Below are 13,207 nucleotides of genomic sequence, written 5' to 3'. Positions count from 1 at the left end.
TTGTCTAGTTTTGAAGAAAAAAACCCCCCCCCCCCCCATTGTATGAATGTAATACAGAAGGAGGAAGGGTCCTACAAATGTGCCACTATAAGATTGTATATTTTCATTGTATTACATTGTATTATATAATTTTTGTATACTTGTAATATACAGAGCCACAAAAAGCCTCTTTCTCTCTCTGTTGTATTCTATATACACAAACTAAATTTTTATAGATTGTCCATGATGGTTGTTATTTTAATCACTCAATGAACATTCAGCTGCATTTCTATGAAAATTGTCTCCGGGCTTATTGGTTTGTGCACATATGCAAGAAACTTCTGCTATCTTCCAGCTATGACACATATTCTTACATAACCAGTCCTAGATTTATTTCAGGTCTTTCAACTAATGAAAATATCTTCTGAAATATAGCAATTGGACTTTTCTTAGATAAACATTTGCAAGAATTAGAATATATTCATGCTTAAGATCTTATATTAGAGTAGTGTTACTTATCAGGAATAGCAGTGTATGCTGTAATACACTTGAATTCTTTCCCTTGTCCATTCAGAAATGTCAGCTAGGGGTCAAGCTGTTAGCCAACATAACAAGTGCCTGAACCCTGGACTGATATACAGTATTCAGGCAGGTGGAGGCATTATTCTTCATATGAACCTGACAGCAGATGTACAGTATGTGTTATACATTTACTTTCTTTCAGCATGGGGCCACATGTTGGAGAATGGTAATCTGAAAAATGTGGGCAGGAACCTAATGTAGGCATGCAGAAGGCAAAAAAAGGCTTTTCTGAATCTGAGGAACATTGGCTTCTGAGTGCTTTGAGTACTTCATTCCTTGAATTAAAAAATGAAAATTATCGTATAATCCACTGGATCCAGGCAGTACCATTTTTTTTATTTGGTACCTTTCAGTGACTGAGGACAGCAGGGAACCATGTTATATACTAGATTGTCCTAATGTATATACATTTTAGTCAAGGACACATAAATTAAGCCCTAAACTGCTAACCCAAGAACAATCCAAACTAGAATAAGCTGAAAAAATCCATACCTACCCTGAAAGATCAATGCTGTGAAGGATAAATATCCACAATTTATAAGAATCTGGGTTTTTGCTGTATTCTCTAAAGGTAGCTTTACTGATAGTTAGGTACCTCGAGAGACATGGATGAAAAGGTTTGAGCCTTCAGATAGTATAGAGAAGTTTCTCCTTTGTACAAGATGTGTTTGGCTACAAGTTCTGTACCTAGCATGGATACCAGAATGTTAAAGAAATCTGTCTTTCCTGGAAATGGATCTGTTCCAGGATTGAAAACATTTGCTAAAAAAATAGCAAATGACTTTGAAGAAATTCACCCAGCTTCACTGATGAAAGTGTATCCTCTCCAGCCTTTGAGAGCTTTAATAAATCAGGCCCAATGTCTTTGTGCAATCTTTACATAAAAATTTAAAAGGAGTTTAAAGAGTTTGTTGATATTATTAGTAAAATGGGGAGAATACAGTATCTTTCCATCACAAATCACTAGTATACCCAAAATACATGCTATCAAAACATAACACATCTTTAAGCTTTGGACATTAATATTTGGGCGTTCTAGAACTCATTAATCCAGCAGATGGCACTAGAAATATACTTCCAGATAAAAATCATGGCATGGAGACCACTAAACTGAATACAAAGTTATTTCATGTGAAATATCACTATAACTATGAGAAAAATAAGGATATATGATGCAGTATGTCACAGGCATTAGCAGTTTTTTTTTTTATTTCCCGAGCACCCTCTGATCACCCCTGATCCTGACAGTAGATGCAATTTTTTTTCATTTTCTTCAAAAGATGACAATGCTGTCCATGCAGTTAAATCACAGAGTTGTGTTGGTACCCCATTGACAGGGAGGGCATGGATAAACATGTAGCTTTCAAAACACAAGTTAAAGCCTCCAGCTCAAAATACTTGAACTAGTTTTTTTCATATAAAAAAAAGACATACTACTTAGAAAGTAATTGAACCAGAACAAATGCAGAATAACTAATGCTTATTGAGAAAGGAATAAAGCAAAGAGGACAAATCTTGATATGTTCACTTAAAAAAACAATACCTTTTATGTGTCTATCTTAACAAATTTTCTTTAAAAAAAAGGGAATCATTTTGCCTTTAACTAAAGTATATCTTGTCTGGGAAACCTCCTAAACCATTTACCCAATCTTGCTCAACTGTTATTAAAATCATTGTCATATAATCATAACCACCAATAATAAGGGATGTAAAGTAGTTTTTCATTCATATTATATTATAAAATTATGTAGGGGACACAATGAAAACAAAGATTATTTTTCAGTATTTACAACATATTGTATATGAACATATTGGGTCTGATTTATTAAAGTTCTTCAAGGCTGGAGATAATACATTTTCATAAGTTATGGTAGCAAGTGCTAGCAAATATTTTCAATCCTGGACCAGATCCATTACAGGTTTGCTAGATCACCCAGCTTTACTGATGAGAGTGTATCTTCTCCAGCCTTGGGTCCTTTAACCCCCCTAGTAGTAATCCCGAGTGTGACTCGTTGTGAATTTTACATCCAAAAAGAGGTAATCCCGAGTCACACTCAGGGTCGCTTTTAACTAAAAAAAAAAACCCACTTACCTAGCTCCGTTGCTGTCCCCTGGCGTACACGTCCTGCTCCTCTGATCTCCAGCCGCGAAGTACAGAGACAAGATCTACGGGGTTTCCAGGTGACATACATGCGTCGGTGTGGATGGGAGGATCGGTGGGAAATTTAAATAATTTTCTGTTGGATTCAATATAAAATAGCTATATTGAGTCCAATACAAAGAAATATTCATACAATATATATAGATATATGCTACTATACAGTTACATTACATGTTTAAATTTTTTTTTTTTTTTTTTTACAGATTTTTATGTTTTGTTATTAAAATTTAATAATAAATTTATTAAATATCAGTGAGGTATGCCGAAGAATTACAGCCTACAATGAAAAATAAATTTGGACAGAATTAGACCGCTAGGGAGGTTTCCAGCCAGTAAGGCCAAATCTACACTGACTTTATTTCCTCATAAATGTCCATACAGATTTTGTAGTCAGATTTCATGACCTTTTTACCCGTGAGGAACACTTGTAATAGAAGTAATTGTTTTGAGGCTCAGAAACACTTTGAATCTTTACACCTTGCTCAATGATCAGTGCAATGTATGCAAACCTGTTGTATTCAGCACAACCTGTGTTTACAGGGGGTCTCTTCTGTTCTCAAGCTGGTTTTATTGTTGGGTGGAATAAGGTAATAAACATTGACATATAAGTAATCACTACAATATCTGGCATATACCTGATCATTGGTGACTGGAATGGCAACAAAGTAGTTTGGACGAGGCCCTCTTTTACTTTGTGGCTTTGGATGGATTTCTGTAGTTGTCTGTTCTTCCTCTACAGCCTCTGTGGTTTTCTTTTTTGAATCCTTTATTTCCATCTGCTCCACTGAATTACTTACGGCAGCATCTTCAGGGGATAACTTTTCTTTTTCAGTGATGGGGACATTGGTTTGGAATACTGCAGAGATAACATTTGTTTGTTGGGTTTCAGAGTTACAATTTTTCTCTTCCTCTGATGGTAAAAATTGATTTCCTTTACTGCCGTTTTCCGGGTCTTCTCTATAGTTCTCAGTGTTCTCAGGGGCATCATCTTTTTCCTGAACTGTCAGTGTAGAAGCATTGGCTCTTTGTTTGCGATGTACACATTTATATCTCCTGAAATATCTCTTCCTTTTCCATGATTTTTTTTCCTTTTTCCTTTTATTATTTATCTCAGTTTTGACTACAACAAAACAAATCAATACAAATTTTTAAAACTCCACACAAAAGATAATGTAACTTTAATAAAAATCTAAGGGTATTTGGGGACACAGCAGAAATCAAAAGGCCTTATTTTGCATATTGTCATTCCAAGGGACTGGTGTTTGACCAATAAAAATTTCATTTCATATTAAAGGGGGTCCGGTTTACCATTAATGACCATATTCCTTCCTTTAAAAAAAACAAAAAGAATGACCTGTTTCTTAGAACCAGATGCAAACCTGCTGGGCCATCTTTCCTGCAGCCCTTAAACAGCTGGACTTGTTTTTATGTTGTCAAGAGATGACAATCAGGTCTGTAATAGTACACTCATTGAATACAAATATTTTAAATTGAACATGACACAGTCCTAGATTTTAGTTGGTTCTGTAGGTGAGATTTGCAATTTACAGCTACTGCTAATATCAGAGAGCTACTATTGAGCAATAAATCTGTAAGGAGATGGTGGTTTTTCAATGATGCCGTCACAAAGAGAACATAGAGAGAATTCTTATGTTGTTTTAAATTTAATGTTTAATGCCAATTAATATTAGCAATTTTATCAGTACAGGCAGTCCCTAAGTTAAGGACATCCAACATACAGACAACTCCTAGATACGAACGGGGCTTCCCTGCTTTCTCCTGTGCAGGAGGAAGGTTTGACGGGGGCGGTTCGCATGACTTGGAGAAGAAATGTTTTGCTAAACACCGCTAAGCTTGTGGGTGATCTTAGGAGCTGAGCTGATCTGTACCATCTTGTGACTCTTTAATGACCAAGACAAACTCTGCAGTTGATTATTTTTTCATATCAAAGCACAGCTTGCTCCAGAAGTTAATCAATGTCTAGGCTCCGTATAGTTTTTTTTGGCTTTGTTTGTGAATAACTCACAGTGAGGATTTTTTACAGTAACTGACATCACACTGCCTAATATTATGTTGAGGCAAACATCTGTCCTAATTGCATTTATTAAAATAATGTACCTGTTCCCACTTACATACAATCTCAATTTAAGAACAAAGCTACAGTCCCTATCACATATGTAACCCAGGGACTACCTGTACAAAAATTGAATTGTTTAGATGCTCTCATTATTGTTGGTTATTAAAGTAGGCCTATCACCACCTTAAATAAAAAGGTGGCTAACCCTTTTTTATAAGGGAAAAATTATTTTTACATTTGAAAGGAGAACCCACCAAAGAGGCTTCCTGGGATATGTCACGTGTGCCAATCTCATGTATGCGCACATTTTCCAAAATTTGCATCACTCCAAAAGAAGAGGGAAGAAAGGAAGTAAGTTTGGGACCGGACCAACTGGACTAGGATTGAGGACATCCACCTTTCCACCTGTATATGTAAGAATTTTTAATTTATTTATTTATTTATTTTTTACAAGTGGATAGTTCTGCTTTAATAAAACCTCTTATGACAGAATTACAAGGATTTCCACCTGCTCCAGTCATCTGACTTTAGGCATCACAACTTAAAAACTTTGTAGCCTTGGACATAGAAAAATTATGTAGTGGATGAATTTGGAACGCCTGCTGCGCCTACTTGTATTGGGTCAGTGATTATGAAAATATTAAAGACAAAGGCTTTGCACGACAGCTATAATTACAGAATATCAACAATATTTTCCCTTTATTTATTTACAAAAATCATGAATATCAATTATTTCTCTGCAAATGCAAAAGAAATTCCTAAAGCTTTTATACCATATCCACATCATGCTTTTTAGCATTTCATTGAACCATGGATATATTGTGTGCTTACAATCTTCAACAAAATGAATATAAAAGCATAAATAATGCAACTTTATTTTTTTTTAATGTTTGTTCTGAGTAAACATGGGCATCCCAAAGGTTAAGAAAAATTACTCTGGAGCATAACTTTGTTGAACATTCTGTAACAAGCATGCAATGACTAAAACATAAGTGATTGTACGGTTTCTTTTGCCGAAAGGTATTGGTCAAAAGGTCCTAATAGCCTAATCTGTAATGCATTGAAATTTTATCCAATTTCCAGTCTGAGGAAACAATTTGAAAAGGTCCACCAAAGCTATCTATTACGTGCCGTTTTATAATAATGTTTCCAATGAAGCAAAACATTATTCTCTGCTCACTAAATCTTTTCTCATACAAATTGATTATAAAATAAATGTATTGGCACGGTATACATATTTAGGAGTTTTTAAACTATTTATATATAATGAATATCAATTACGGAAGTTCTAGTAATCATTACAATGACAGTTCATGTTCTGTATTATGATGTACACAGATAAAGAAATAGAGTATTCAATGGTTTTACAACTAGATGGTACTGGTACTGTTTGGTACTGCAACAAAGATTTATATTCTGCTGGGTTTATTTATTGTTGGGGAATATTTTAGGGGTTACACTAGTTTTGCATTAGAATCAAGGAGCATATGGTTCCTTTTAGCTTTTAGGGTTTAAAGTTCATATTAGATTAGGGTAAGTGCTAGGTGGGAGTTTAGGCAATCTTGGCTTTCCTAGTGTGTGCCAGGGATGAATGAACTCCCATGCACCTGCAGATTTTTCCTGTCGGATCCCAAAGAGGTAAATGGTACAATCACATTAATATAAAAATAAAAAATAGTGTCCATTCCAGGAAAAAAAAAACTTAACTATATTGTATGCTTTATTTATTTGAGAGAAGCTCTAGAAGAATGACCATGATAGGCATTGGTTAACTACTGGATCAAAAAGACCAGGAACTTTGAAAATACAGTATAAAAGATATAAGAGCAAAGGCATTATCTGCTGACAGTTATTGCTAATGAACTTACTTTCAAACACAGTCAAAATGTCTTCTTTGAAGAATGGAAGTTCTTGAAATTCATGTGCTGCTTCAGAGAAACCATCCTTTCCTTTAAAGATTAGAAAAAAAAAAAAGTTAAAAAGGAAAAAAAAAATCTGCTTTTGCATTGAGAGCAGCTGCTCTTAGTTATTCTGGGTAAGCACCTACCTCTAGGAAAAGCTATAGTTCAGTAAGCATTTGCTGCTAGCTAGGATCAAGGAGTGGGTTGGTTACCTGATAACTGCAAATCCTGATGTCATGTGATCTAAGCGTTACTCTGCAAGCTTAAAGGAACTGGGTAATTTTAAGAATATCGAGAGCTTCTGTCAGGTGTATAGTGAAGTACATCTGTTGTGGATTACAAGATCCTTTGCTTTACCCAAACGCCTGGGTTTTCTGATTGGGCAAAGTATTAACACACTCACAAATTTCTGAAGTTAAATAGGGCAATCCATCATAGTGATGGGCCAGGAAGAATGTGATAGAGCTCCATCTGATCAGCACACTGATAGGCATTCAGTGAAGCAGAGGATACAGAAAGCTTCCTCATTGGATACCAGCACTTAATTCCTAGATGTTTTCATTACTGTTACAGTAATAGAGGCTCTCTAATGCACAATCAAAGTAAAAAAATTCTCTCTACTTCAATAAAATTTTACAAATAAACATCTAAATGGGTAAACTGAGTTTTATCGTTTCCCAGCTTCTGCATTATCCACAAGTGTGCTGGTCTCAGATTGCTTGATGTACACCGAACAGGAGATAAGCTTCTAATTGCTAAGTAAACAGAAAGGACTCGTGACAGATGAACTGTAAAGCTACGTACACACATCCAATGATTCTCGCCCGGTAATCATCTCAGGGACAATATCGGGCGAGAATATGGCGTGTGTACAGCGCCAGTCGTCCATCGGCCGAACGACCGTCCTGGTGGATCTACGGAAAATGGACGACTAACTATCCTAATGCAAGGGAAGGGAGAGAGTGTGCAGCAGCGTGCCGCTCCATCGTTCTCCCCCTCCCCTCTCCATAGAGCAGAATGTTGCTGTATGTTCAACACTTGTTCATGCATCGTGCAGTGCTTAGTCGTTGGAAAGATTTGTGAAAGATCCTTCCAACGACTATTATTGCACGTGTGTATGCGGCCTAAAGAACACAATGCTTCTCACTTGTACACTTCTGAACTGGATATGGCCAAACCATAATGCAAACTATTACTATACTTTGGGACAAAGGCAATTAGGAAAACTATTTAGGCAATATTGAGTTAGGCCAGACTGTAAGTTTGCTTTAAATTTTTATAATTAGATAGTCTTGGCTCCTGAGAATAAGGTTCTGTTTTCATTTCTTGACATAGCAAAGATGTGGCAACCGAAGGTCAGGCTGTGGTACCTGACACCATAAAAGGCTGCCCTATCATTTTCCTGGGCACAAGGCTGGTAATCGACATTCTCCAGCCCGGGCTACTGAAAGCACTTACAGCTGTCAAAGAAAGTAATGCCGACAACATCATGAATTGTTAACATCAAGCTCAGACACGATTTACAATAGACTTACATCTGATAGGAAAAATACAAAAGAATAATAAAAGTAACTCTGGACAGGCAAGAATATATTGTTATGGCAAGAGCAGAGATTCAGACAGTTACAAAATGCCTATTGGTGACTGGTGGATTTTTCTGAAGTCCATGAAAGGTGTAAATTAAATTTAGCTTAGGGACTGCAGTGTTATGACATTGCTTATGATTGTTAGTGAACTGTCAAAAGCAATATTTTTCCCATAAAATTTTGCTATTATTTTCTTCTAAATAGATCTTCAGTGGATCCGAAAGGTCATTTTGTTTTGTCAAACATTCAATTTTTGTCCTCTCGATCAGTAAATGAGCCAGGTATGATGTGAAATGGTCTGTATTATTGACTCATCCCATAAAACCATTTTCCTTGCAATTTCTCAGGCTTTCGGTCTTGTGAATTCCATTTTTATATCACATCAGTGAATAGCACAGTCAGGCTTTTTCCCCATAATTCCCCATTTCTTTTTAGGTATTTATATTTTATTTTATGTAAATATCAAGATCATCTGAAATACTGTCAGGTCAGTCAAAAGAAATTTAGACTATATGTACAGAAAAGTTTATTAAGTCAAATGACTACAATTTTTAGAGTTCCATTGTGAATGCTTTGCAGGCATACAAGATATTTAATACAGCCATTCTGTCACAGAATACTCTAATAACTATATTACTAACAGCTTGCTCCTTAATATGATACAGAGGAAACATAAAAAAAGCCTAATTTTTAGCAGAAATGGTTCTAATGAGACAAATTATTGTGGGGGATGGCTCAGCAAAAATCTTTTACACCCCACAGTGTTAAATGATTCATTCACAAATGGGGAGGATTTACAGTGACTTAAGATGGGGAACCTAGGCACAAAAAGGACAAAACAAAAATGAACACCAGTATTGCTTGTAGGATCTCTGCAGTTAATCTTTTCCTAATAACAGATTTATAATGTCTTGTGTGTTTCACAGTGTGAAGGCGGCCATATTGGAAGAAAAGGGGCTTTGCTTTCTTATGTCACAGCTGCTCCTCTGATGACTGGTTATATGACGAATGGAGCAATGATGGGGTAATGGTGGGGTAATGATTAAGAAGCAGCACAAGGTGGGTGAAGCATCTTTAGAATGAATAAAGCAGAAACATGGAGATGCATGCAGTCCAGTACAGCTTTCACTCCTGCAAGAGCAACAGTAAGCAGGATGGTAGTGACATCTCCAAGTCCGACTCTAAATTCCAAAATATTAGGAGTCACTAACACAGTGCCCAGGGTTAGGTACACTCATTGGATTAAGGTCACTGAAAATTATCTTTCTTGATTGCATCACGTGACAGTCGAAAGAATGAGCATTGTCCACACAGTGCTGTTCAGTTTTATGAAGGGGAGGAGGACAAGAGAGGGGGACCCCATTGTGTCCTTCTCTATAGAAAAATACAGCCGGTGTTCCTGTTTGGACATTCATTGATGCAATGCAATGGATCAATGAATGAGGACAAGGGGGCCAACATTTTTGCCCAAGATGATCACAATCATTTATCTTGGGTTACAGTCATCTAAAGTTTTTTGTACACCCTTACCAAATAATGCTTAGATACACTTAGTATTTGTAGAGGTTTTCTATAAAGTAGCTTATCCTGACTTTTAATTTTGGTCCACAGAAAGCAGACATTTCAAGATAAATAACACTTTTTGTGCTCCTAACACTTTTGCATTCCTTGCCTAGGTAGCAATAATATAGCCCTGGCCATCAGCACACTAAAGCCAGTCTTGAAGCCTTTTGGCTGTGTGACCCTGCTATCCCAGCAGGCTTTAGAATAGTCTACTTGTGTTCTAGGAATGGTGGGGCCTTCCAATTGAGAGACACCCTTTTTAGCTACTTAAAGCGTACCCAAATGCAAAAGTTTTACTTTACATAAAAGGGTAGACAACCCTTTTATGTAAAGTAAAACTATTATTTTTTTTTTAATAAAAAAGGGTGCAGCACCACCCCTTTCAGTCTTGATTGATCTGAACTGTATTTCATAGCCTCCCCGGAGACTCTTGGCTGCTCCTTCTGCACATGCTCGATTTCAAGCTGCTGGAGTGTTTTGTTTTACAATTTAACCTTTCCTGACATTTGTAGTCCCACAAATACTTCTACCTTGTTACAACTTGCAGTCTGGAGATTGTGTGTGGTGCACCAGTGGGGGAAGTAACAGCCATCTACTAAATCAAAATGTGTTTGCCGGATAATTAATGCAGCAGACTGGCCATGTAGAATAGTTCAATGTAAAATTAAATTGAGTACAAAGGACCAGTGTGCATGAAAAGGTTTATCGATATCCCATATCAAATTTTATGGTATTTTCTAGAGTGCTACATTTTTACATTTGTGCATACATTTGGTGTATTTTGTTTTCAAGAGGAAAAAAGAAAAAAGAAGGAAAGTTTTTTTTTTTTTGATGGTGTGGTTTTGATGCAAAATCATAACTGTAGGTAATCAAAAAAAACTGTAAAATCAGAAAAAAATATAGTGAATGTTTAGGTATTCAACCATGGACTTTGTTAATTGCCTGAAGTACCAAGTTAAAAAAGTTGAATCCCACCACGTTAAAAGAAAAACTCAACAAATGTTTTTATTACTTTTTAGTTATCTGCAAAATACTGATAAGTAAACCTGTGCTTATTATCCGAAACAAGTATTTATCTCAGGAATATGGTAGGCCACATGGCCTTAAAGGGTCTCATTTTATGCACATTACGTTTTATTTATATGTTCCTCTGACCTCTATAACTACTCCGACATGAAGACTACGCTAGGCAAGGCAGGGATGAATGCAAATACAAGGAATGTGATTTAACACTGACTGGCCAGATTGCTCGGTTGAAGAAGATGCGGTTTATAATATTAATCCAAAATAGGAAAGCAGGGAAGATTTTAAATGTGATATGAATACAATAACAGCCTGGGCAATGTCTGTTTTTTTAACCAAAAAGCCAAGTTAAACGCTATGTCCAAGCAGTATGTAGCAAGAAGCAATGTAGCCATCTCTAACAGCATATTAGATAACCTATTGAAGCACCCACATTATTTGATTAGACAACAGTGTCAGACAAGAGGCGACAGACATTTCAGCAAATGTAATGTATTAGCAAAGTTAACAAGAAAGTGAAATAACCATTTAAATTTAAATTGATCTTTAAATCACCCTAATGTCTTTGTGAGAACAGGAAAAATGTTCTGCAATGAAAATCATCTTTAGTTACTAGCATGCAAAGAGTGTTATGCCAAGATTACACAGTTCAAAATATAGCTTTTAAATTAGTCCAATTAAATTGACAATAATTTAAATGTCAGGCTGTTTGCATTAAACACTATATCTGATATTAGCAATAAGATGACGTAAGTGCAGGAAAGTACTGGTGCCACAATTTACTCTTTAACAACCCTTTCTAATCAATTTCCTTGCTTTTTTACTTCATTACAAAAATAAATATCAGAAGAGCAAAAGAGAAAAGGCTTAGAATATTAAAGCTGTTAACCAATTAGCAAGTCCGTTTATTGCAGTGTTAAAGATGAAGTATATTCTACTAATATTGTGTTTTACCTCTTCATCCAAATGCCGATACAAATACTAAATAAATCAATTCTGCTTTTATTAAACATTAATATTTTATATCCGTACAATAAAATCAAAATAAGCAATTTTCATTAAAAAAGGGGGGGGGGGGTGCATTGGATGAGTGTTTTGTTAAAGGTTTTTTAGGTGAATGCAATTGATAGTGAAGAACAAAGACAATAATAATAATAATAATATTGACAACAATAACCAAGTGCAGAGTTAGCAACACACAGCCAGTATGCTTTAAAATCTCTGAGAGCCAATCATGTAATTGCATCCTTTAGTATTTTGATTAGGAAAAAAAATGTTACTTAACATAGCATCATGAAAGCAGTAAAAGCACCAAACAGGTAAAGGGTAAGGAAATTCAGCAATTGCTCAGGTCCCCCACCTACTCCAGGGCCCCTATATGATAGAATAGCAGAGGTGCAGTCAGCTGAAAATTTGAGTTGGAGCCGCCACTTCAGATTTGCCCAAGGTCCCATTTTATTAAAAATGTCCCTGGTATGAGGTAAGCCACGTTTCAGAAATGCCCAAAAGAAACATTTTTGGATTCTACAATCTACATTGTGTGGTTTAACTTGTAAAATTGAAAGGAATAACTGGTAATAACTGTGTGTTTAAGCTATACAGATTATTTTAAATGGCACTAAAAATATATTTTTATAGTGAAGAATGAACAGCAGGTGTAAAATCTAATATTCAGCTTTGTGATTGTGTACTTTGAGTACACTTGGCCAGCAGCTTACCTATGGACATCAATGACCAGCTTTGCTTTCAAGATTAAACACAAATTATTCCTCAAGGGTCAAAGAACCTACAGTGAGTCCCTGGTGTTCAGAACATACAGCAATTAAAATTCTTTTTAATATTTGCAGCACATAATTCTATGCCCTTTACAGTAAATATTTCACCGCTCAGCAGTCATTAATCTTAATATAGTTTTTTAAATTTACCTGTGCACACTGGAGATGTTTCATCAATGCCCTTTAAAGAAATATTTGCATTAACATCACTGTCAAAACCAGAACAATTATCAGAATTCATATTTGCAGATTTCCCTAAATAACTACAGCAACTTCTTACAGCTTTGTGCTGGAATCAAAGCACCAGTCAGTTGGCTCTAATGATACAAATGATTGGGGTGTGTCTCCAAAAGTAAAGTGCTCCTTTAATCAAGCTACAAGGTTAGACTAAAGCCTAGTACCCATGTGCTTCATTTAGTAAATGGAATTCTGAAAGACAGTGTTTACAGCAAGCTTTTATAGAGCACTTGTAGAGCTTTTGGTCAGCTTCAGGAGGTACTGACGTTTTCTGTAATGTGCTACCTTTTAAAGTTTGCAAAGCATGCTACGCAATGCAGTGT

General features: G+C 35.9%; 1 protein-coding gene across 1 annotated transcript in view; it reads right to left on the bottom strand.

The window, feature by feature from the left end:
• LOC140331990 (uncharacterized) overlaps positions 1-12,897 on the bottom strand; it is a 30,771-nt gene extending 17,874 nt beyond the window's left edge. The window contains exons 1-3 of the mRNA XM_072413309.1: positions 12,798-12,897; positions 6,668-6,748; positions 3,358-3,842 (exon numbers count right to left, since the gene is read on the bottom strand). Of these exons, the coding sequence (XP_072269410.1) occupies positions 3,358-3,842; positions 6,668-6,748; positions 12,798-12,888 (657 nt within the window). The 5' untranslated portion in view covers positions 12,889-12,897. The remainder of the gene's footprint in view (positions 1-3,357; positions 3,843-6,667; positions 6,749-12,797) is intronic.
• Between the last annotated feature and the right edge of the window lie 310 nt (positions 12,898-13,207).

The sequence above is a fragment of the Pyxicephalus adspersus genome, chromosome 5, assembly GCF_032062135.1.
Source record: "Pyxicephalus adspersus chromosome 5, UCB_Pads_2.0, whole genome shotgun sequence".
In the NCBI taxonomy this organism is placed as follows: Eukaryota; Metazoa; Chordata; class Amphibia; order Anura; family Pyxicephalidae; genus Pyxicephalus; species Pyxicephalus adspersus.
Note: the sequence above shows the minus strand (reverse complement) of the source record. Positions and strands in the feature narration are given on the sequence as shown.